Source organism: Mobula hypostoma, chromosome 17 (assembly GCF_963921235.1).
Source record: "Mobula hypostoma chromosome 17, sMobHyp1.1, whole genome shotgun sequence".
Taxonomy (NCBI): Eukaryota; Metazoa; Chordata; class Chondrichthyes; order Myliobatiformes; family Myliobatidae; genus Mobula; species Mobula hypostoma.
Window position 1 is genome coordinate 8504122 of NC_086113.1, and position 26501 is coordinate 8530622.

At 42.2% G+C, this 26501-nt stretch overlaps 1 protein-coding gene across 1 annotated transcript in view; it reads right to left on the minus strand.

Moving 5' to 3' along the window:
* plekha8 (pleckstrin homology domain containing, family A (phosphoinositide binding specific) member 8) overlaps window positions 1-26501 on the minus strand; it is a 64983-nt gene that overhangs the window by 13310 nt on the left and 25172 nt on the right. Inside the window, exons 4-9 of the mRNA XM_063069509.1 lie at window positions 21679-21812; window positions 18413-18565; window positions 14991-15028; window positions 13520-13650; window positions 11229-11412; window positions 8214-8299 (exon numbers count right to left, since the gene is read on the minus strand). Of these exons, the coding sequence (XP_062925579.1) occupies window positions 8214-8299; window positions 11229-11412; window positions 13520-13650; window positions 14991-15028; window positions 18413-18565; window positions 21679-21812 (726 nt within the window). The remainder of the gene's footprint in view (window positions 1-8213; window positions 8300-11228; window positions 11413-13519; window positions 13651-14990; window positions 15029-18412; window positions 18566-21678; window positions 21813-26501) is intronic.

Genomic DNA, 26501 nt, shown 5'->3' on the forward strand with positions numbered 1-26501 from the left:
ACCACCTAGCAATCCCCCGATTTAACCCCAGCCTAATCACAGGACAATTTGCAATGAACAATTAACCTACCAACTGGTACGTCTCTGAACTGTGGCAGAAAACCGGAGCACCGGAAGGAAACCTACAGAGTCACAGGGAGAACGTATAAACTCCCTACAAGTGACGGGAATTGAACCCAGGCCACTGGTACTGTAAAGCGTTGTGCTAACCACTATTGTACCACTACCAAGGGAATTCATCTCAGCTGTATATTATGACATGTCAGGTCACTGGTCTGAGTGCTACTGGTACCATGTAACCCAGTACTACCTGTTGCATGGTCGGGTGGTCGGCGACTAAACTGGCTCCCCCACCGGGCTTGCCTGGTGAGGAGGGTGGCTAGACACCCTGCAGGACAAAAAACAAGACCTGTCAAAGGGCGGATGAACCCTCTCGTAGGGTCAACGGCCATCTCCCAAACACGTGCCGTGAAGTGCGGAAAGGGCATCCATTGCATCGAAGTTTGGTCCGGCCATTCACTGCAACAGAACCTCCCCCAGCCGTCCTGTAAATCTCATTAGAATTAGACACTGGCTCAGCTGTTTCAGTCATTCCACAAAATGAGCTTGAATGGCATTTCAAAGATACTGAACTGAAGCCTGCAGATATCCGAACAAGAACTGATTCTGAAGAAAAGACAACTCCTGTGAGAATGACATTCATAACAGTGAAATACAACAAGCTACATTGGGCTTCTATGTGATGAAAACAGGAGGACCAGCATTGTGGGGTCATGATTGGCTAAGACAACTACAACTTGTTGGAGATCCATCCACCAATAGTCAAAAACTGAGAGCACATTTACAAGGGTACAGGATGATGTCACAGCAGTGATCAAGGATGGCACTGGAAAACTCAAACACATCAAGGGTAAAATAGTGTTAAATGAAAACGCCACACCCAAGTTTGGCAAAGCCCATTTGGCTCCTTAAACCTCTGTGATAAAGTAGCCCATGAACGAGAGCGCATGAGGCTGAAGGAATTCTTTCCAAGGTAGAGTGGAGCCTATGGGCAACGCCAATGGTCCCAGTAGCCAAGAAGAATGGATCTGTTAGGATCCGTGCTGATGTCAAGGTCACCATCAACCCAGCACTGAGAGTAGATCAATCCCCTCTGCTCAGGATAGAGGAGATCTTTGCAAACCTTACTGGAGGGAAACTCTTCAGCAAAGTGAACTTAACTGAAACCTACTTAGCGATGGAGATGGAAGAAGAATCCAAAGTATTTCTTACCATAAACACTCACAAAGGGCTTAATCGCTACAATAGGCTTATTTTTGGAGTAGCATCTGCACCTACGCTCTGGCAGAAAGCCACGGACCAGGTGCTGAAAGGCCGCCCAGCAGTCAGTGTTACCTGGATGACATCATCGTTACTGGTGAGGATAACGAGGAGCATCTCTAAAATCTCAGGACAGTGTTATAAAGATTGGAAGATTATGGGTTCTGAGCATGATGCAACAAGTGTAAAATTCTTTAAACTAAGTGTCACTTACTGTGGTCACACCGTTAACACACAAACATTACACAAGGGTGTTGAGGAAATTCAAGCAGTGGTGGATGCCTCAAAGCCAAAAGACATGTCACAGTTGCAGTCTGTTTTAGGTTTTATCAATTACTATATCAGGTTCCTGGCGACTGCGCCCCACCCCTCGAACGCATCACCTTGGACTGGAAAGAAATGGCCATGGACAAAGCTGTGTGAGGGGGCTTTCAAAAAGGCAAACGAAATGGTGATGACAGACATTATACTGGCGCATTACGATCCACATCATCCAGTGAAGCTTGCTTGTGCTGCCTTGCCTTATGGAAGAGATGCAGTCATGTCACGTGTCATGAGTGACGTTCCCTTACCGCTGCAGAAAAAAAAAATATGAACAGGTTGACAGGGAGGACTTGAGTCTGTTTTGGGATGTAAAATGTTTCAACTAGTACTTGTATAGGAGAGAGTTTACCCTCATTACTGGTCATCAACCAGTGGTGTCCATTTTCAATCCACAGAAGGGTGTCCCACTAACAGCAGCAACATAAACACAGAGATGGGCTTTGTTTCTTGGAGGACAAATTACAACATCAAATTCAAGAGGAAAATGAATCATGGAAATGTTGATGTTTACCCTTGGAAAAGAAAATCCTGAAAAATTTACAAAAGAGGACTTTTCTCTTGACGTAGCCTTCCTAATACAAATCGAAAGTCTCCTTATTATGGCAGAAATGATCTAAAGGAAAACCAGAAAAGACACCACACAGTATCGACCGAACACAAACTGAAATCGCTGGAATGCGTGGCAGATATTCCGGTTTCACATTTTTATCAACACCACGATGAACTTGCCCTAGACAGGAGTTGCCTTATGTAGAGGTTGAGGGTTATTGTACATCCAAGCTGAGAGCTAAAGTGTCGCAGAAGGGACATGCCAGTCAACTAGGCATGGTCAAAATGAAAGCATTGGTCTAAATCTTTGTCTGGTGGCCTGAATAGATCAGCAGATCGAACAGCTTGCCATGCACTGTTTGGGATGCCAACATGTACAGAAGATGCCAAGAGCAACACCTCTCCATCCCTGGAAATGAGCTGCATTGCCCTAACAGAGGATTCATGTGGATTTTAATGGGCACAGATTTCTTGGTGGTAGTGGATACAGCTGCAAAGTGACCAGAAGTGTTCCCAATACTTTTCACTACACCCTCACACACTGTTGATGTGTTGAGAAGCCTCTTCTTGAGGACTGGTGTTCCTGAACACTCAGTCAGTGACAATGGACCCCAGTTTGTTGCAGAACAGTTTGTCATTCCCAAAAATAAATGGAATAACACATATTGAATCTTCACCATACCACCCAGCTACAAATGGCTTGGTGGAAAGTTTTGTCCGGAGTCCAAAGAACACACTGTGAGCAGTGTCCGCAGAACGCACTACGCTGACATTGAATCAGAGGCTCACCAATTCCCTCCTTGCATATTTGCAATGCAGCACCCTCCACAACCAACAACTCACTAGCATGCTGTTCCTGGGTTGTCCCTTGGACCTCCTCAAACCCAATCCCAGAATGAGTATGCAGGAACAACAGCTATAGCAAATTGAGGGCTCCTCAAACGAGGAGATTCAGTGCTTCACTCCTGGACAAGCATTCCTGGTAAGGATCTTCCGAGGTGATCAAAAGTGTGTGCTTGGAAAGATTAAGGACTGAACTGGACCACAGTAATACACAGTGAAGACTGTGTCTCACGTCATCTGGAGACAACACATCGATGAGGAGAGCAGAGTCAATTGCTAGAGAAGAAAGGTGTTCAGAGCTGTCAGAACCACTTCCTGCAGTCCCAGAGTCAACTGGTACAACCACCACAGAGGAGGCCCCAAAACCTGAGATTGTTTCACAGCTACAAGTCTCACCTGCCAAGCAGAGTGAACCGCTTGTCAGGAAAGCTATTATCCCACAAAGCTAAGAAATCCTCCACAGTGATTAAATCTTTAGGCCTGAATGGGACAATTTAAAATTTACTATGCTGTGGCTATCTATATAGTAGCTGTATGATGCCATCACATCATAAGTGCGGCTGTTATTCTAGAGATATACAATATAGCAAATATTAATTTCAGCAGCAACCTTTCTTCAGATCTAAATATGGATTGGATTTAAAATGTAGCTCAGAACAATGGCCTTCCTGAAGAAGAGCAAGTTGTAGACCAGGAGACACCCAATTGATGGAGATGCCTGCATATGCATGAATGCAATCAACAGCCCATGGACCTAAGATTCTGCATAGACAGGAATACGACTTGTAGCCAATGATAATTAACACTCATTTTGGGTGTGTTGGTGGGAAGATCTGGACATTTGAAAATCTGTATGCAACTCAAAAGAAGTATCATGAAGGCATTGTAACTATAGAAATTGTCCTATTACCTTGTCCTTTAACATATAAAAATGTGCTGTAATGTTGGATTGGGGAGCCTCTCTCTCAAGTGACTCCAAAAGCTGTAAACTTGTGTCTGTCCTGAATAAAGACTTTTATATCTACCAGCTTTGTCTCACTGGTGGCTTCGTTCACAGTCACATCACACGCCTCACTAAACATACACAAGTTATCCCTGGGACCCCTGTGTTTTTTTTTGTTTCGATTAGTTTTGGAGTTACAAAACACAATTCACAGTCAGAGATCCACTGGATGTTCAGGAAGCGGAGATTGTTTCCTGTTGCCGAACAGTTCAGAATCACATGTGCTGTTTGCAATATGCGCTGAACACAGCTGATGGCATTCTGCTCATCAGATTCAGATTTATTTATCACAAGTGCATCAAAACATACTGTGGAAAATCGTTGATGCATTAACAACCAACAGAACCCAAGGATGTGCTGTGTGCAAGTGTCACCACACATTCCGATGCCAACAGAGAATACTTGACAGAACAACACAGTTCACAACAAGCAACGAAACAACAGCAGGAAAAACAAGCCCCTTTCGTCCTTCCCACCCATGCACATACACGACTCTCCAACCCCAGGCCAGTCTGTCTCCAGACACCCAGACATCCCACCTCTCCCGGAAGTTCCGGGAGTCTCCCGCATATTAATAGTGGCTCCCTGATGCCCGCAAATTATATACAATATCACGGAAATCAAATTTTTTGAGAGCGAGCGAAAGCGCACGAGAGAGAAAGCAAGCAACAGCGCGAGAGAGCGAGCGCCAGAATGACTACGAGAGAGCGCGCGCGAGCGAGCGAGAGCGCGCCATGGGAGACTGTCCCAAAAAAAGAAAATATAAATCGTACGTCACCCCAGACTACCCTAAAGTGTACCCCCGCCTAATAGGGGTCAAAAATAATGACAGTGTTGCTCGCTGCACTGTTTGCAACAATGACTTTTCTATTGCCCATGGTGGGTTAAGACTGTAAAAGACGTGTTGAGGTGAGTTTAACAGGTTCATTCGTTCATTCGCATAGCTAATGTTACTTAAACTAGCTGGCCAGCTGCTAAGGAGCTACTCTATTGCAGACATCCCACCTCTCCCGGAAGTCTCCCGCAAATTGATGGTGCTACCTCCCTGAAATGAGTTTTTGCAGGGTGGGATGTCTGGACACCAGTCTCCAATGGACTCGCACATTCACAGACATTGGGCCTTGACTTCCGCAGTGGACTCAGGGTCCTTCCACTGGGCCTTGGCTTCCAGACTTCCGATCACCCTTCAGGCTTTGATGCTATCAACCCCAGGACTCTACAATGGCGACCAAAGAGGACACCGGATGAGGGCCCTGAACTCCAGGTCTCAAACACCAGACTCTCCGACGATTAGGATCCCGAGCACTAGGCCTTAAACTCTTATCCCGGCAATTCGTGCACTTAGGAGGTCGCCGTCAGTCATGACTCATAGCCTCACAGAACTCGGTGATGACTCGCTAATCTGGGTGGGGGAATGGGGCACCAGCCCTCATCCTTGCTAGTGCGCCAGCCCGATGTCTGACGACAGATGTCCTTCATTTCACGTCCATGTTTCTGGCAGATGCCTAGACTCTGGCTGCCCTGATGTACATAAACTCACCTCACTTTCCTCCTGCACGTCATACACTTGGAAAATGGCAATTAAAAAAAATAAAAAGCTAGTACAACTGAGTTTTGTCTTAAAGACAAACCCTTTGTAACACACACAAAACGCTGAAGGAAAGCTGCCAATCAGGTGGCATCTGTGGAGAGAAATAAACAGTCGACATTTCAGGCTAGACTCTTCATCAAATCATAGTCATAGTCATACTTTATTAATCCCGGGGGAAATTGGTTTTCGTTACAGTTGCTCCATAAATAATAAATAGTAAGAGAACCATAAATAGTTAAATAGTAATATGTAAATTACGAAATAAGTCCAGGACCAGCCTATTGGCCCAGGGTGTCTGACCCTCCAAGGGAGGAGTTGTAAAGTTTGATGGCCACAGGCAGGAATGACTTCCTATGACACTCTGTGCTGCATCTCGGTGGAATGAGTCTCTGGCTGAATGTACTCCTGTGCCCACCCAGTACATTATGTAGTGGATGGGAGACATTGACCAAGACGGCATGCAACTTAGACAGCATCCTCTTTTCAGACACCACCGTGAGAGAGTCCAGTTCCATCCCCACAACATCACTGGCCTTAAGAATGAGTTTGTTGATTCTGTTGGTGTCCGTTACCCTCAGCCTGCTGCCCCAGCACACAACAGCAAACATGATAGCACTGGCCACCACAGACTCGTAGAACATCCTCAGCATCATCCGGCAGATGTTAAAGGACCTCAGTCTCCTCAGGAAATAGAGACGGCTCTGACCCTTCTTGTAAACAGCCTCAGTGTTCTTTGACCAGTCCAGTTTATTGTCAATTCATATCCCCAGGTATTTGTAATCCTCCTGGTAAGACTGGTAAGAAAGGGGGAAGAAGCCAGAATAAGGAGGTGTGTGGGGAGGGGAAGGAGTACAAGCTGGCAGGTGACAGGTGAAACCAGGTGAGGGGTAAGCTGGGTGGGTGGGGGATGGGAGACGATAAGTGCAAGAGGTAAAGGGCTGAAGGAAGATGGAATCTGATAGGAGAAGGGACCATGGAGAAAGAAAAGGAGGAGGGACACCAGAGGGAGGTTTCTCTTGACTCCTTTGTCTAATCCACAACCTCCCAATACATCGTCATCATCATTAATACTTTATCCAACCAGGTGACCAGGGTGATGCATGCCGTAAATTTGCATATGCACTAAATGCCAATTCCAGCAGGCACTATCCAAACAGCTGTAATTACAGAGTGTGAAGATGGCACCAAGCTGCTGATGTCAATTTTAAGGTAGCTGGAGTACTGCTGATTTTAATAGGCAACTAAACCAAAGTTAGGGCAGTATGGTAGTGTAGCACTTAACACATCGCTCCACTGCGCCAGCGACTGGGGTTCAGTTCCGCCGCTGGCCATAAGGACCTTGTGCATTCTCTCTGTGACTACATGGGTTTCCTCCAGGTGCTCCGGTTTCCTCCCACAGTCGAAAGATATACAGGTTAGTTGGCCACATGGGTGCAACTGGGTGGCGTGGACTCACCAGGCCGGCAGGGCCTGTTACTGTGCTGTATCTCTAATTAGTAAATCAATAAAAACATGGACTTTGAGCAACAAAGCTCAATTATTAAATAATCTCACCTCTTGTATCTCCTTAATAACATTTATTGTAATACAATTCTTCACATCAGCTAGGGACTAGGTGAGAATAAGAGTTTGGCCCGGACTAGAAGGGCCGAGATGGCCTGTTTCCGTGCTGTAATTGTTATATGGTTATATTAAGCTCTTTTGAGAAGACCCTCTAAAGTGGCAAAGCTGATTTGTTGGAGGCTTCAAAAGCCCAGAGGTTCATCTGCTGATTGTTTAAATTTTACTTGTTTTGAAAGGCCTTGTCACAGCAATGACCTTCTGATCAATAAACCCACAGAAAGAGGCAATTATAACTGTATTTTTATCCCCACGGATTTCTGCAGAATGTAGTCTTCAAGATAAACACTAATTTTACTTTCTGTTTTCAGCAGCTGTACATTAATATTCATTTAAAAAGTTGAACAATTCTTAGGTCTTAAAGAAAATACTCAAATAAATTTTGAAAAGTAATCTACTGGTGCTAACTTCATCACGGATGGGAGGGGAGTGGAGAGCCATGATCAGGGTGCAGGTCGATGGGACTAGGCAAAATAATGAACTGGATATGCAGAAGGGCCTGTTTCTTTGCTGTAATGTTCTATGACTATGGTGGAATGCTGCATCGGCTGACCTGGAAAACGATAGAAATCTTTAGCTAAAAATTTGCTGCAAAAATTATATGTTTGCACAAGGTAGATCTGATGTCAATGCTTCAATGCTTTCACTCCCATGCAGCTCCATGGAAGTTCAAAGTTCAAAGTAGCATAGCGGTTACCAGGATGCTATTACACTGCCAGTGACCCGGTTTCAATTCCCATTCCCACTGCTATCTGTAAAGAGTCTGTGAGTCCTTCCCATGACCAGAGGGATGACCTCCAGGTGCTCCGGTGACCTCCCAGTTTCCAAACACATACGGGTTTTTTATTGGTCATATGAGTGTAATGAGACTGTGTTCGCTTGTTGGGCCGGAAGGGCCTGGTACCAGGCTGTATCTCTGATTTGTTTATTTTATTTAAACTGAAAGATGATGCAATTTCCTACCTAAAACCGGAACTATGGCATAGCAAGATTCCAGAAACGGCAACGTAGGAATTCCATTGTCTTCTTCAAATTCAATGTCGTTAAATCTGGAAAAGAAAACAGTTGTGTTGTATGTAACTGTTGAAAAGTATCAAAAGACCGGAATAAAATGTAAGAAAACATTTTGCTTAAAAAAGAAATAGAGATGGTATCTTGGAGGACAAATACAAATCTGGATGAACTTCAACCTTGTATCATCTGCTTGGCAAACAAACACGTGAGCCTGCACACACGGAGGCACAAGAGATTGTGTCTCCTAATGAAGTTCTGATGAGGCGTCTCATCCCAATATGTTTATTTCCCTCCACAGATGCTGCCTGACTCGCTAACCAGTTTTTACAGGAGCACCACTGACAGTTTTCTGAGCAGTAGCATCACCATCTCTTCAGGAACTTCTAAGCACCTGACCGCAAGGCCCTACAAAGGACTGCGAGGACTGCTTAGAGGATCACTAGGGTCTCTCGTCCACCCATTCAAGATATTTATCAAGAGTGCTATGTATGCAGGGTCTTCAGCTTTGTCAATGATCCCTACCATCAGGCAGGAGATACTGTAGCATTCAGACAAGGACTGTTAGGATGGGAACAGCTTTTTCTCCTCAGGCTGTGAGTCTACTGAACTCCCTGCTACCACCCAGGTCTCATAAAACGCCAGTAGCATTATACTGCTTACTTTTTCCCTTCTGTTATTACTGCAGCTTATGCTAAATATCAATCTTCTGGAATATATTTGATTATATGTTAATTTATTTGTGGTTATATTGCTTTATGTATAAGTTATATGTACTGCTTTGTGCACCTTGATGGAGAAGAACGTTGTATCGTTTGGCGGTATGCATGTATACCAGGACTCCCAACCTTTTTTTATGCCATGGACCCATACCACTACCCAAGATCTGTGGACACTAGGTTGGGAACCCCTGATGTACATGGTTGAATGACAATAAACTTGAATTTGACCTTGAACTTGCTGAGTTCCTCCAGCATTTTGTGTGTTTTGTTAGAGAAGCCTGCAATTACATTAATTATGCCTCAAAATAATTTTTCTGATCTTTCAAAGGGATGGATCATAATCTTAAGGAATGACAAACGGTGAATACAACCATCATTTATTCGGATCATGACTCAATCCAATGACCACTTGGGGAACTTTTTAATACAGATTTATGACATGAAACTGGAACAGCATGTCAGCTGAGTTACCATCTCGGCCAAGAATTCAAAGTAAATTGATTGGCAAAGTATGTATATGTCACCATATACTGCCCTGAGATTCATTTTCTTGCAGGCATTCTCAGTAGAACAAAGAGATACAATAGAACCAATGAAAAACCAAACACAAAGACTGACAATCAATGTGCAAAAGACAACGAATTGTGCAAATACAAAATAAAACAAATAACAAAAGTAAATAAAGACTGAGATAACAATAGTTGCAGATGCACAGAATTGATGGCAGAAATAACATTCTGCCATTTTGTTGTTTTTAAATGCAGGGGTGGCACGGTAGAGTGGCGATTAGCACATTGCCATTACAGTGGCAGTGACGCAGGTTCAATTCCCACCACAGTCCGTCGGGAGTCTGTATGGTCTCCCTGTCACTGTGCGTGTTTCCTCTTCGTGCTCCAGTTTCTGCCCACATTCCAAAGACGTACAGGTTAGTAGGTTAATTGGTCACATGAGTACAAATGGACGGCGTGGACCCACTGGGCTGGCGAGGCCTGTTACTGTGTGTATCTCTAAATTAAAATTTAAAACAATTAAGTACACAGGAGCATATAGACACTGGTTAGAAAAGAAAATCAGGAATAGATCACTTAAAATTTCTGTTCAAGTTGCTGCAATAACTTATCAAAATTGCCTCAATGAATCTTTTTTCACTTATTTAACTGGACACCAACAATTTTTAACAAACTGCATGCTAGAGCTGCAAGTAGCAAGCTGACCTCACTCCGGACATGACTGCACTAAAGGGCCAAACCTGATGCCTATGAAGTTACCCAGTCAATGGGTCAGCGATGCACATGGAGCTCACCTATCCAGCACCTCTTTTTCCCTGTCAATACACAACCGCGTTTCTCATTGATGGTACACATCGATAGTATCGACAGGAGGTATTAATGAGAAAAGGGCATGTCTTGGGTGGTGGGGGTCCTTAATGAAGGATGCCACCTTTATGAGACATCGCCTTTTTGAGGTACTGACTCCCCACAACAGCATAGTTTCACAATCTTATGGAATAGATGGGTATTGGACAAGAAACTACAGTAATGACACATTCAGGAAACACAGCAGAGCTGTAGCACTAAAATTTCAGATCGAGTGAATTTACTATTGGAGGTCCATAATGCATCTTAGCAACAGATTTTGGGTGACGTCATATGCACTTAGTGAAAATCAAACTCACATACAAGGAGACATCAACGCAATCTCTTTTTTAAAAGTTGCTTATAAATAGTACTATTTAAAATCCACTAAGTAACTAAAACCAGGATTAGCGTAGATCTCCACACATCAAAGATGTTAATTCTGATGAGCTGAAGCACGTGATCATTATCTGATTATACTTGCTTGCTGAAGGTTAGCTCTACAGCAAAAAAAAATATATATACATATATATACACAGTTTACTCTGCAGCTAAATAATTATAATATTAGTTATAACTACTCAAAGTGTTGGTGACAGTATCTGGAATTTGAACAAAGTAATCTGCAATGCAGGAACATACAGGTCTTGCAAATCTTCACATAATATGGTGTAAACATTATAATTATTATTAAAGAATTTTAGTTACAAACTGTTTCTCTGTTATAAATAACTAGTAATCACTTCATTGCCTCTTAGTCAATAAACTGAAATGTACTTTGGAAAAATAAGCTTAAATTTAGTCGCATTTAGAAAATTGTATGTATTACAAAACCTAATCTATTTAAAAAAAAAGTAACAGACAGTGCCTCCCAGATGAAATATTCTTACCGCTGATCCATTGCACTGAAGAATGTCTGTATTGACTCCTGTTCTTCATCAGGTACAGAATTCATCCCACCTGGTTCTTCACTGTCCTTTCCTGTTCCTTCGGCAGATGCAGAAGGCTGAAGTTCAATATTCGCACCAGAGTTCTCTGCGGCTGCAACTGGTAATTCAGAATTATCCATCATCACTGATGAGAAATAAAACAAGAAGAGGAGAATTAAGAAGACTTCCCTTTAAAAAAAAACTTGCTTTTAAAAGCAAATTTAATGTTTATTGGGGAAAAATACTAAAAGACACAACTAAATTTGGTATCAAACACTGCTTTCCCCCCCTCTAAGTTATCGATAACAAACTTCTAACATCAGAAGTGTTTCCAGAAGCAGCAGCTTGTCCAACACCAATACAAAGATCATTGCTCTCTTAGATCATCTTTTAGATGATTAACCATCTTTTAGATGATTACTTTGAACATACTTGCAAAGAGCAGCAGCGGGATTCCTGATGGGACCAAGTTTTGCTTGTGAGTGTGATGTTGGTGTTTCAAGGGGGTGGACTTTATAACCTCATGGTAACTAGAAAGACTTGTTAAAAAAAATCCAACTGCAAGAAACGCTGTTAAAATTTAACTTGGTGCTTTTGCAGAAAACAAAGGCCAGCATTCAGAGTGGAGGCAGAAGCTGTTCAAGGAGTGCACTGTATTGCACCATGCTCGGCTGATGAATTTGCATACTGTTGTGGTACAAAGTACAGTGCGCCTATTCTTCAGCCTTATTCACTGATAACAAAAGATAATGGAAAGAGAAACCAGTACAAGTATGTAGGAGGACAGATTACATCAGTATCCCTTTTGTTGGACTGTTCCAACACTTTTAGAAAGCTTACTGAGTTTCTAAGAGTTAAAAATGTTCATTATTTTGTAAAGTGAGTACTAAAATACTTTCTCAAAGAGGTTTAGTCATTGTAACGTTGGCAGTGGATAACAATATCCAATATGGACAGGGTTCCTATGCAACCGATGTCCTAACTCTTGTTTAATGTTGCAGTACCATTGGACCCCTGCAAGAAGTACCACTATATTAGGTACTTCCTGGACCTAACAAAGTGAACACTGAGGGTATGCTTGTGTCTTCTGCAGCTGTAACCCATCCACTTCCAGGTTCAATGTGTTGGGGGTTCAGAGATGCTCTTCTGCACACCACTGTTGTAAGGCATGGTTATATGAGTTACTGGCACCTTCCTGTTAGCATGAACCAGTCTGATCATTCTCCTCTGAACTCTCTCATTAACAAGGTGACTTCGCGCACGGAACTGACGCTTACTGAATGTTCTTGTTTCTTTCATCATTCTCTGTAAACTCCAGCGACTGTTCTATGTGAAAACCCCAGGAGATCCACAGAAGATACTCAAATCACCTCGTCTGGTACCAACAATTATTCCGCGGTCAAAGTCACTTTCTTCCCCATTCTGATATTTGGTCTGGACAACAACTAAACCTCTTGACCATGTCTGCATGCTTTTATGCATTAAGTTGCTGCCACATGATTGGCTGATTAGATATCTGCATTAACGATTAGGTGAATAGGTGTACCTAATAAAGTGGCCACTGATTCTCTATCTACGGCAGCTCCCCCAGAACAATGAATGTAATTTTTCATTTCTGAACACATCATGCAACAATTACCCATGCACTCACTTTACAGGTGAAAATATGGTGCTTCAGAAAAATACTGTAGCATAGTGGTTAACGTAACAGTAGCGCAGTGATCAGCCTAACACTGTTCAATTCCTGCCACTGTCTGTAAGGAGTTTGTATGTTCTCCCCGTAACTGCATGGGTTTCATCCGGAGTGTTCCGGTTTTTTCTCCACTATCCAAAGATGTGCACGCTAGGGTTAGTAAGCTGTGGGCATTCTTTGTTGACGTCAGAAGTGCGGCGACAGTAGCAGGCTTCCCCCAGCACATCCTCAGTTTTTGCTGGTCGTTGAAGAAAACGTCACATTTCACTATATGCTTCAATGTACTGGTGTCTAATAAAGCTATTCTTTAATACCCAAGACTGCCAAATCATTTTTTTCCTTTGTAAAGTATATTACAATAAAATTTTTAAATGTGTTAGCATGGAAAAAATAAAGCTTGTTGGTATATTCACCCACTGGACAGCAACACCCTTAAGAGAAACTCAAGTATGTGGTTGAAATGAACACCTCCCATGATATTCTTTAATTATCACATATCATTTCCATGCCAAAATCCAACAAAGACTTCTCTTGGGGGGATTTGCTCCAATTATCTTACCCTCCACACTTTCAACACTTCCTCTCGAAGTTCCTTGATGTCGATGGTCATCTTCGGACTGTGACCTTTTCTGAGACTTTGCCTTGTTCTCTTTTATCACTAATCCATTCTGACAGTTTTTCAGTTCATTCCTGTGGTGAACATATTTAAATAGTTGCCCAAGCAGCAATAAAGTCAAAAGTTGTGGCTTTAGGAAAAGGCAGTAAGGTTGATGAAGTTAGTTCTAAAGATAAAGATTAGCTCTATTTTCACATGTATAATCAAAGCATACAGTGAGATGTGCTGTCTGTGTCGAGGATTGTACAGGGCAGCCCACAAGTGTCGCTGGGATTCTGGTGCCCACTTAACAGGTCCACAGCTCACTAACCCTAATTGTACATGGGAGGAAACCAGGGCATCCAGTGGAAACCCATGCGGTCACAGGGAGAATGTACAAACTCCTTGAAAACAGCGATGGGATGTGGCAGGGCACCACTGTAGCGTAGTGGTTAGCACAACACCGTTACAGCTCAGGGCAGCAGAGTTTGGAGTCCAATTCTGCCCCTGCCTGTAAGAGGTTTGTACGTCCTTCCCACGAGTGGTGCTCCAGTTTCCTCCCACATGCCAAACATGTACCAGTTAGTAGACTAACAAGTCATTGTAAATTGTCCAGTGACTAGGCTAGGGTTACATCAGTGGGTTACTGGGCAGCGTGGCACGTTGGGCTGGAAGGGTCTGTAACCGGGCTACACCTCTAAATAAATAAATCCCAGAGCTGGCACTTTAATAGAGTTACGCTAACTATGCACTGTCCCCTCTAAGCTGCACAGGTGTGCAGCCACACGGTAACTGAAATGCTCCCACACACAGTCTTTGTTGCCGCTCAGCCGGTCCAAAAAAAAGAGGGAATGTTGCTGCTACGCTACCGTGCTCCCGCTTTGCTTAGGAATAGTCATTAAACACGCAAGTTTCCGAAACTGCCAATATTGAAAACACAGAACAGTACAGCAAGTACCGGCCCTTTAGTCTACGATACTGTGCCCATCCTTTAACCTGCTTTAAAATCATTCAACACACATCAAAGTTGCTGGTGAACGCAGCAGGCCAAGCAGCATCTATAGGAAGAGGTGCAGTCGACGTTTCAGGCCGAGACCCTTCATTCTAAACTTTTCTATCATCCATGTATTAACTGATTTGAAAAAAATAACATATCCAGAGATCACTGAAATAGTAATTCATTTTATAGATTTCCTGGATTAACATTGGTTAGTAAATTTCAACGTAATTTTCAGGTTGAAACAGAAAGTCCATCATTGCACACTTGCAGCTGCCTCCAGCAAATCCTCCAAATGCGTTGGGTCATTGATGCAAACATTGTACTTCACTGTATGCTACATGTGACAAATAAAGCTAACCTTTATCTTATCTTCAATTATTTGCTTCTGATTTGCGTAATTCACTTTCAATGGCACCATAATCTATGAATTATTACCTTTCTCTCCAACTGTAGCTGGGTGGACGCTGTTTAATCTATAAAATAATTATAAAAGAACACAAATTATAAAGTAGCAACACTCCCAAGTCCTTTAAGAGCAGCAAAAGACAAAGAGATGATTATGAGTTTTGTATTGACTTTTAAGTTTCACATTCTTATTTCATCAACATATTACCAACACATTTTCGGCTTCAAACTAAACTTAAGTACGTTTGAAACAGCAAATTTGGTATTTCAGTTTCCCACTTTATTCCATATTTGATAGACGTTTGTCATTTGCCCAATTTCTAGACGAGGTGGGGCTGATACATGTTAAGTCAGTCCAATTTTTATACTATTGTCTTAACAGTATAATTATTTTTCCCCTCTCTCTTTCGAAATGCTAGTGATTGCTGTTTTTATTGTGACTTGGGTGAAAAAGAAGCTCTAGTTTAAAATATTGGAAAACTGAGCTCTTTGAACTACTGCAGAAAAAGCAGCATTCACTAAACCTCACTGAAAGTAAAGAAGCAGATTTTTAGACAACTTTATTAATTGGAGTTGTACTTCATCGCCTTGCTGGTAGAAAACTGCATTCATCTGAAGAGGACACTGGGTTTATCAGTGGGATTAGCCAAGACCTATAAAAATGAAGAAAGGCATGTCTTCAAAGACTATGCCAGTGAAATCTAGTTGTCTCACTGAATGCTGTTTCGTGTTCGTATTCTCTCTCCTACTAACTGAACTGAGGTACACAGAACAGTGCAGCACAGGACAGGCCATTCGGCCCACAATGTTGTGCCAAACCAGCTAAAAAGCAAATCAAAAACACCCACACACTAATCCCTCCTTCCTACAACATGTCTATATCCTTCCATCTTCCTTACATCAATGTACCTACCCAAATGCCTCTTAAAAGTCTCCAATGTATTTGCCTCTCCCACTATACAAGGCAGTTCATTCCAGGCATCCACGACTCTGAGTGAAAAAACTTACCCCTCACGTCCCCTCTGAACCTACTCCCTCTCACCTTCAATGCATGCCCTCTGGTATTAGACGTTTCAGCCCTGGGAAACAGATACTCTCTGTCCACTCTATCTATGCCTCTTCAGAATCTTACAAACCTCTATCAGATCTCCCCTCAGCCTCCACTGCTCCAGAGAAAACAACCCAACTCTATCCAGCCTCTCATGATAGCACACGCTCTCTAAACCAGGCAGCATCCTGGAGAACCTCTTCTGCGCCCTCTCCAAAGTCTCAACATCCTTCCTGTAGTGGGGTGACCAGAAATGTATGCAATACTCCAGATGTGGCCAAACCAGTTTTATAAGATTACTTGGTTTTCTCCCAGGAATAACGAAGCTATTTGTAGAAGGTCTACCACAGGTCAACTTAAGCCTATAAACCTAGACTACAAGTTGAACCTGGGAAACAACCTGGGAACAGTTCTCATATAATGTTTCCAACAGTGCCAACGATCAGCGATAGCAATTCAGTTCACACCACTGTCTGTAAGAAGTTTGTACATTCTCCCCATGACTGCGTGGTTCTCCTCTGGGCTCTCGCATTCCAAAGACACATCGGTTAGAGTTGGCGAGATGTGGAAATATCAAGTTGGTGCTGGAAGCATGGCGGCACTTATGAGTTGCCCCCAGCACATCTTCGGTCTGTGTTGGACTTTGATGGAGACAATGCATTTCACTGTATATTTCAATGAACATGTAACAAATAGAGCTAATTATTATCATTTTCACAAACTGAAACTTCTAAAATCATAAACTCATGTAGCCATATTATCATTCATACCAGTGGATGCAATTCCAACAATTATCATTAAAAGCTATTCGATTGTGCTACTTGTTCAGTGATCTTTGCAATGATCTTTGTTAGATTGGAAACCCAGTAAAATAATAACTTTTTAAAAATCTCTTTCTCAGCAGTAGAATCTCTTTAATCTGGGATGCATTAGATTACACACTCAGTATTTGAGTCATCATCATCATGTGCCATGTTGCATGACGTTGGCAATTGTGGTCTTTCCATGACCATGATTGTTTTTGACTAATTTTTCTACAGAAGTGGTTTGCCATTGCCTTCTTCTGGGCAGGATCATTACAACACAGGTGATCCCAGCCATTATCAATACTCTTCAGAGATTGTCTGCCTGGCGTCAGTGGTCACATAACCAGTACTTGTGATATACACCAGTTGTTCATACGACCATCCACCACCTGATCCCGTAGCTTCACGTGACCCTGATCGGGAGGCTAAGCAGATACTACACCTTGCCCAAGGGTGACCTGCTGGCTAAAGGAGGGAAGGAGCACCTTACACCTCCTTTGGTGGAGACCATCTCCATCCCTCCACTCTATTTATGTCTTACAGTTTTATTTATTTAGAGATACAGCAAGCTAACAGGCCTATCCAGCCCAACAAGCCCATGCTGCACAATTAACTTTGCCTTCTGAGGGACTGAAAAGAGGATGTATGTGTAGTGTATTCAGCATAGATTCCTCTTAACAGATTTAATTAAGACCATATGACATATCAGCAGAATTAGGCCATTCGGCCCATCTGGACTGCTGGGTCATTTCATCATGGCAGATCCATTTCCCTCTCAACTCCATTCTCCTGCCTTCTCCCTGTAATCTGATTAATCAAGGACCTATCAACCTCTATCTTAAGAATACCCAACTTGTCCTCAACAGCAGCCTATGGCAAAGAATTCCGCAGGTTTGCCATCCACTGGGTAAAGAAATTCCTCCTTATCTCCATTCTAGATGGACGTCGCTCTAGTCTGAGGCTATGCCCTCTGGTCTTAGACTTCCCCACCATGGAAAACATCCTCAATTACATCAAGCTTTCAGACTCTGTCATGCTAGATTTCATGCATGACCACACCAGATAGCTGCATAAACCAACTGAGACCATCAATGTCCATGGTGGATCACCGAGTCCCTCAGCTTTCCTGTGTACGAATAGATTACAACTGTGTCACAGCTTACAAGTCTTCTTCCCTGTCGGTATTGGTATTATATGATAAACACAAGAGATCCAGCAGATCTAGAGATCCAGTGTAACACACACAAAGTACTGGAGGAACTCAGCACATTAGGCTGTGCCTATAGAGGGAATAAACAGTCGGCGTTTCCGGCTGAGACACGTCATCAGGACTCACCCCAAAACATCGACTGTTTATTGCCCTCCATGGACGCAGCCCGTCTTGCCAAGTTCCTCCAGCATTTTGTGTATGCTCCTCAAGATTCCCAGCATCTCTTTTGTTCGTCAATGATAATGATCAATTATTGAGATATGACATGCATTCCATTTGAATCTGACCAAATAAGGCACGTGGCATCTGTTCATTTAACACAGGTCCACTGTACATGATGAAATCACAACAGCATTAAAGAGAAATTGTTTCCTACAAACAAACGTACTCTGTTTGGTTTGATGATAGCCACGTGTGGGGAATCTGGTGGCGTAGGCTGCAATAGTTCAGGCCTGAACGAAGCATTTGCAATTTGCATGCATTCTTCCAACGTCTTCGTGAAGGTGTTGCAAGTAGATCTTAGAACCACTGCCATGTCAATCTACACCAAGAATGCAAGAGAACAGAAATAAAGCAAAGTTATAACTTCGTAACAGGTGATACAGGTATTAAAGGGGAATTATCCATCAACCATTAGACTCCCACTTCAGTCGCCTCATCATTGAACTGTTGCCACAGACTCATTTTCAAAGACTCTTCGTCTCACATTCTTGATATTTATTTACTTATTTTGCATTTGCACAGTTTGCTATCTTTTGCACATTGGTTGTTTGTCTGTCCTGTTAGGTATGGTTTTTCATTGATTCTATTGCATTTCCTGTATTTGCAGTGAGTGCTCACAAGAAAATGAATCTCAGGGTTGTATAAGTGGACACATATGTACTTAAGAAAATAAATCTATTCTGAACTTTTGAACATTATAATGGATGATAAACATCGGCTTATCATGACAGCTGCATCTACCAATGATGATATAAATGTTATGATGGGAATTCATCGCTCTCCAGAAAACGGAGCTGCAAGAAAATCACAAAAAAGCAGTCAAGTTCCCTGCTTCCTCAACCAATGACAATCCCCCTTGAAAATTAAAATACTGCAAGTGTCAGGTTAGATGTCCAAGCTTCTAAAACCATAAAACCATTCAGGAAAATTATCTATTTTGAAATTATTTACCTAGTCAGTGTTCTGTAACAGGGAAGCAAGCCATTCAGCCTGCATATCCCTCTCGCTAGTGGAGAGCCATCTATATTAAAACCATCTTTCAGATAAAGATGAAAGATTAGCTTTATTTGTCACATGTTCAAAGTTCAAAGTAAATGTCTTATCAAAGTTCAATACTGTTATGTCATGAGATACTACCCTTGAGATTTACATCGCAATATTGAAACATGCAGTGAAATGCATTTTTTGCATCGATGACCAACACAGTCTGGGGATTTGATGGGGACAGCTCACATGCATCACTATGCTAACTCATGTCTTTGGAATGTGGGAGGAGATCTCAATAGAGATTGGTATGAGTTAACAGGATCATGCCAAATTTCTTTAGCCTCCTGAGGAAGTAAAGGTGTTTGGTCCTTAATATGTAATGTTGTACAGAATATATGTATTGTACAGAATCAAGTATGAGGAATTCTGGGCAATTTTTCTTGGGAAGGAGATACCAAAATGATACCCAAACTCAAAAATTAAAACCGAGGATTACATACACTAGGATTGTTATTTCCTGATATTGGGAAGGTTAAGCAGTCGTTTGATCAGAGTTTTCAAAATATCAAGGTGGAAAAGACAGGTACATAAAAGAAAATACCACTGATTGGTAATCTAGACAGAAGAATTAAAGTCAGGAGTGTAGGTAGAAAGATTGCTGCAGCAAAAATTGGGAGGAAAAAAGAACATTCTTCCCTAAATGGTAATTGATAACATTAATTATTTAATCTATTTCTAAAACTGGAACAATTTTGGATAACTAAGAGCAGGAAGAGAGCTAGGATAAAACAACAAACGTCAGTCCTAAACTCATTATTTAGCAGAAAGCCAGGCTGCACAGTGTAATCCTCTTACCATTTACACAACCTTGTAATTTGGTCAATAAATTTGGAAACAACTATCATATGAACAGAATTACACACACACAAAATGCTGGAGGAACTCAGCAGGTCAGCTGTATCTAGGAAAGGAAGGAAGAATCAATGTTTCGGGCCAAGACCATTCATCAGGACATAACTCCTAAGAATCAAAAACTGGCAATGATCAAATTATTCAGAGCTAAAGCAAAAATTTAACATGCCTTCATTCCTGAGTTGATAACCTATTGTATCATTTTTCAATACACTGCACCTACTTTTGAAACTTGCATTACAAAATTTCCATTAGTCCACAAGATTAAGAATTGTCCTTTTTCTAAAACCAACACTGTGATGACATGTTTATTCATTCTGTGGGATAGATGAGTTTTCCCAGCAGCTGGTCACACACAGAAGCAAAAACAAAGGTTTCCATGCCTGATTTAAAGGTAAATATATAATTTCTAGCCTCGTATACCTCAAATTCACTGTCACACACCAGACACACCAGAATATCAGAGTATGAATGCTCCCTTTCAAGACCAAAATGCAAACTCAACCAGCTGTTAGCTTTTTATTGTTCATTATGTGGATATGCAAACTGTTCTATTCATTCAGCCCTGCCTGTTGACACGCGCTCTTTTTCCAAAAGGGTTTGGGTATGAAATGCAACCTATGACTCTGTGCCAGTCAGTTTTAGTCTCTGCCTCTCAGCGGCATGACTACTCATTCAGTCAATGTGTCGCATATTTTCAGGCTATTAAAAACTTCACACGTCCTTCTAATGTTAGTTAGTATAGGGTTTCATGCAAGTACAGAAAGAGTAGTGGGTACAGCCCAATCCATCACGGGTAAATCCCTCCCCATCACTGAGCACATCTATATGGAATGCAGTCGCAGAAAAGAAACATGCATTATCAAGGACTCCACCATCCAAGCCATGCTCTCTTTGTAGAGTCTGTTTATCTTTGCAGCTGATGATAAACAAGGGCAGCCTTTCTTCGGCAGCTAGAATGTCAGGTGACTTGATCTTCTTTAAAAAAAAATGTAGTTAACAAGTTTTCCCACTAATTTGCTTTCATCCTCTTCTCATTACCACCATCGTGGAGAAGGTACATGAGCCTGAAGACACACACTCAACATTTCAGGAACAGCTTCTTCCCCTCCACTGTCAGATTTCTGAACGGACCAAGAGCCCATAAACACTGCCTCACGATATTTTTAGTGCTCTCTTTTTTGCACTGCATATTTAATTTTTAAAATATATTTCCTATTATAATTTATAGTATATATTATAGCTGTGGTGTACTGCTGCCACGAAACAACAAACACGACATATATCAGTGATAATAAATCTGATTCAGATTCGGATTCCATAGATTTAAAGGGAACCCTATTTTTTTTGTTTGTCTGGGCTTTTCCTTTGGTGATTTTCTTGGTTTTATATAAAATCCAGAATTTTCTTCAAGCCTGAATGTGATTTTATTCCCTAACACATATAGAGCACTGAACGGAAATGGGTCAAGCAGTATTGTACATTGAGAGAACAATATCATAAGCGATAACACTTATTAAGTATATACAGTACCTCTAGGTTAGTTGATGAGGACTGATCAGATGGTCTGTTCTCTTTTAGGTTATTTACTTGGTGAAGAAGAAGATCACAATACAACCTCAATTCGGATACTTTCTTTTTCAGGCATTCAGTGTTCTCGTTGATTTCTTTAAAAGAACAAAAAATAAAATTAGTTGCTTTCTTCACAACTTCCCATAAGCCACTTTGACTTTTTTATTTTAGAGAGGGGGCATGGTAATGAGCCCTCCCTGCCTAACGAGTTAACATCACCCAGTTACACCCAAGCGACCAATTTAACCTACTGACCCGTACGTCTTTGGATTGTGGAAGGAAACCACAGCACTCGGAGGAAACCCATTCTGCAAACTGTCTTTTCCAGTAGCTCCCTACTGGAAAGTGCAATTGTGCTGTTAAAACAAAAACTTAAACTCCATCTTAAAAGTTTCTTCCTTCAGGTAGTCAATCCGATGAACCATTAGGGTTTGCCACTGCATCACCTTCTGTCTATTACCTCAGTCATTGTTATGCAATGTAAACACTTTAAACCACATTTTATAATGATATTGTCATTACAAAAACAAGCTGGTCATATATTTATGCACATGTTATTCCATATCCATCCTTTAACTTTTAACTTATTTTGGTGTGATTCCTTATTCGTTATAATTGTTGAATGTTGTTGTTTTATATAACACACAAAATGCTGGAGGAACTCAGCAGGTGAGACAACATCTATGGAAAGGAATAAACAGTTGACGTTTTGGGCCAAGATCCTGTTGTCTGCTTATTCCTTTCCATAGATGCTGCCTGACCTGTTGAGTTCCTCCAGCACTTTTTGTGTGTTGCTCTGCATTTCCAGCGTCTGCTGAATCTCTTGCATTTATGTTGTTTTTGTTGCACGTCGCACACCGATCAACACACCAAAGCAAATCACTAATACATGCAAATATATACGATGAATAAACTTGATCCTTGGGGAGAATGTACAGACTCCTAACAAACAGCAGTGGGAATTGAACCCATTGTGTTATGCTAACTGCTATGTCCAATGCAATACTGATTGCATTCCTAAAATTTGAATCAAACCCCATTTTAAACTGAGTAAATTACCTTGAAGCTGAATGTTTTCAAAATATTTACTGGTTGCAGAGGATGTTGCAAAAAAAAGCACAACTTAGCTTCAAAATTCTTCCCTGCAACAAACATTGAAAATCCCAGTGGACTATCAGCAACCTCTACTAATCAGAACGTCACTCAGCCACAGGGCTCAGTTCAATGCCCAGGCACCATCTGCACGCACAATTCATTGGTGAGAAATTAGAAGCAGACCTTGAGCACGTGAGGTCATTATCTACTTTCTGGTTTTAACAGAAAGCAGAACAGCACTTCTGAATAGGAACAAATCAAAACCAACTTAGTGATCAGTTCAAACTGAAAGAACATTATTTTCCACCTCCCTAGGGAACTGGATCTTCAAATTCCTCACTTGCAGACCCCAGTCAGTTTGGATTGGCAATATCTCCTCCACGATCTCCGTCAGCACAGGTGCATCATAAGGCTGTGTGCTTAGCCCCCTGCTCTACTCACTTTATATTTATGACTCTGAGGCCCAGCCCAGCTCCAACACCATATTCAAGTTTGCTGACGACACCACTGCCACAGGCTGAATCAAGGGTGGTGGCCAATTAGCATAATAGAGACAGATTGAAATCCTGACTAGGTGATGTCATAACAACAACCTCTCATTCAATTATGGCAAGACCAAGGAGCTGATGATTGACCTTAGGAGAAGGAAACCAGTGGTTCATGAGCAAGTCCTCATCAGGGGATCAGAGACGGAGAGAGTCACCAACTTTAAATTCCTTGGTGTTATTATTTCCATAGGACCTGTCCTGGGCCCAGCACACAAGTGCAATCATGAAGAAAGCACGGCAGCACCTCAACTTCCTGAGGAGTTTGCAGAGACTCAGCGTGAGATCTAAAACTTTGACAAACTTCTACAGATGTGTAGTGGCGAGTATACTGACTGGCTGCATCACAGCCTGGAATGGAAACACCAATGCCCTTGAACAGCAAGTCCTACAAAAAGTAGTGGATACAGCCCAGTCCATCCCGGGGAAAGCCCTCTCACCACTGAGCACATCTACACGAAACACTGTCGCAGGAAAGCAGCATCCATCATCCGGGACCCCACCAACCACAGCATGCTCTCTTCTTGCTGCTGCCATCACAAAGGTGGTACAGGAGCCTCAGGACTCACGCCACCAGGTTCAGGAATAGTTATTAACTGCTCATTGGAATGTTCCCACAACCAATGAATGGACTCGCTTTCAAGGCCTCTCCATCCCATGCTCTTGATATCTATTACTTATTTATTAATTATTAATATTTCTTGCTTTTCGTATTTGAACAGTCCGGTATCTTCTGCACGCTGGTTGAATGCTCTAGATGGGCAGTCTATCATTGATTCTATTATGGTTATTATTCTACAGACACACTGAGTATGCCCCCATGAAAATGAATCTCACAGTTAATATATAGGGACATACCTGTACTTTGATAATAAATTTACTTTGAAATTTATTTAGAGATACAGTGCTGAACAGGTCCTTCTGGCCCAATAAGCCATGCTGCCCCACAACCCACTTTTAACCCTAGCCTAATCACAGGACAATTTACAACGACCAATTAACCTATTAGCTGGTACGTCTTTAGACTGTGGGAGGAAACCGGCGCACCCAGAGGAAACCCACACATTTATGGGGAGCACACGCAAACTCCTTAGAGATGGCATCAGATTTCATTTCAAACTCCAATGCCCTGTGATAGTGTCGCACTAAGCCCTACACTACAGTAGAGACCAAGACATTATGCCGAACAGAAGACAGCATAATTTTAGAGTGATTGAGGAAAGTATACAGGGAGATGTCAGAGGTAAATTTTTTTCCCCCACAAAGGAAGTGGTAGGTGCATGGAACTTATGAGGAGAGTGTGACGGGTCTGGGCTGTACTCGCTGGAGTTTAGAAGAATGTGGGGGGGGGGGGCAGAATGTCATTGAAACATATCGAATGTTGAAAAGCATACATAGAGTGGATGTGTAGAGGATGTTTCCTATAGTGGGGGCGTCTTGTACCAGACAGTATAGTCTCAGAAGACAAGGGTGTCCCCTTAGAACAGGGATGAAGAAGAATTTATTTAGCCAGAGGGTGGTGAATCTGTGGCATTCATTGCTACAGAGAGTAGTGAAGACCAGGTCATTGGGTATATTTAAAGCAGAGATTGATAGGTCAGGAAGGGCATCAGTGACAGGAGAAGGGGTAAAGATGGTGCCTTAAAACCAGTCGCTTTAGGCAGATGGGGCTCAGCTGGAAGGGAAACTTTGATCTCAAACCTCCGCTGCCTTGTGGCTATATCCACTCATGGGGAAGGCTTCAGGAGTAAGCTCAGAGGGAAAAATCTGGAGCTGGAGTCCCTAAGGCAGTCCTACATGGAGTTTAACACTGACTGGCAACTGCTGCGATGCTGCTGGTACCAAACTGTATTGGTTTCTGCCGTTCCTTTCAGTTCAGATGCATGGAGGGGGGAGCTTACTACCAAGGGCAACTGCTTGCTCTCTATATCGTACTGCCCAAGCTTGCATATCTAGACGCAACATCCACCATCGCCCCTGACTGACAGAGGCCTCACTAAAGTTTACAGGGAAAAGGCAAGAGAATGGAGCTGAGAGGGGTAATAAATCAGCCATGATGGAATGGTGGAGCAGACTCCATGTCAAATGACCTAATTCTGTTCCTATGTCTTATGGTCTTAGACAATGTACTGAAGACTTGTTTAATGATTTAAGTGGCATATGGGCAAGAGAAAAATGGAGGGAAGGAGTAGATTGATCATGAAATAGGTTAAAAGGTCAGCACATCATGAACCAAAGGCCTGTACTGTGTTGTTCTATTCAATGTTCTAATATATAAAACTGCACCCTTTCCATTACAGAATTGCTCCCATTTTGATGTATAGGAGGATCGTGGATTCCAAAGCTCCCTGAAAACAGCTGCACAGGTTTATAAGGTGGTATAGAAGACATATAGAAGCACTGTGTTCAAGAGTTTGTAAGTTATGTACAGCACAGAGCAGCCCTTCCAGCCACACCATCCCAGCAACCCCAGACCTGATTAACCCTAACCTAACCACAGGACAACTTACAATGACCAATTAACCTACTCAATAGATCTTTGGAGCGTGGGAGGAAACCAGAGCACTCGGGAAAAACCCGCACATTCCATGGGGAGGAGAAAGAGAGACTCCTTACAGGCTCCGGAATGCCTGAGCTGTAGTAGCATTACTACCTTGGTGCCTAAATTTAAACGTTCTGATTGCCTTGGTTGGATTTCAACTTGTGTGTCAGAATAATTAGATCAGACTTCTGGCTGCTAGTCCTGCAACTGACCCACCATGCTACCGTGCCCTGTGATAGTGGAGGTAAATATCATAGAGGCATTTTAGAGACTCTCAGATAAGCATATGAAGACGCAGAAAATGGGGGGGGGGGGCTATGAACTTCATAGGCAAAAGTGATTGTTTATACAGATGAATTAATTTCTAATTTAATTCGACACAGCATCGCGGGCCAAACAGCCTGTTCTTGGGCTGTACTGTTCTGAACAAATGTGGCACTTCTAACTTTTTCACGATTCCAGTTCTGATGAAGTGTCATTGACCTAAAACACTGGCGCATTTCCTTCTCCAGAGAAGCTGCTTGACCTGCTGAGTTGTTCCAGCATTTCACCATTTTATCTTGTACTTGCAGCATCTGCAGCATTTTCATTTGTCAAGCCTA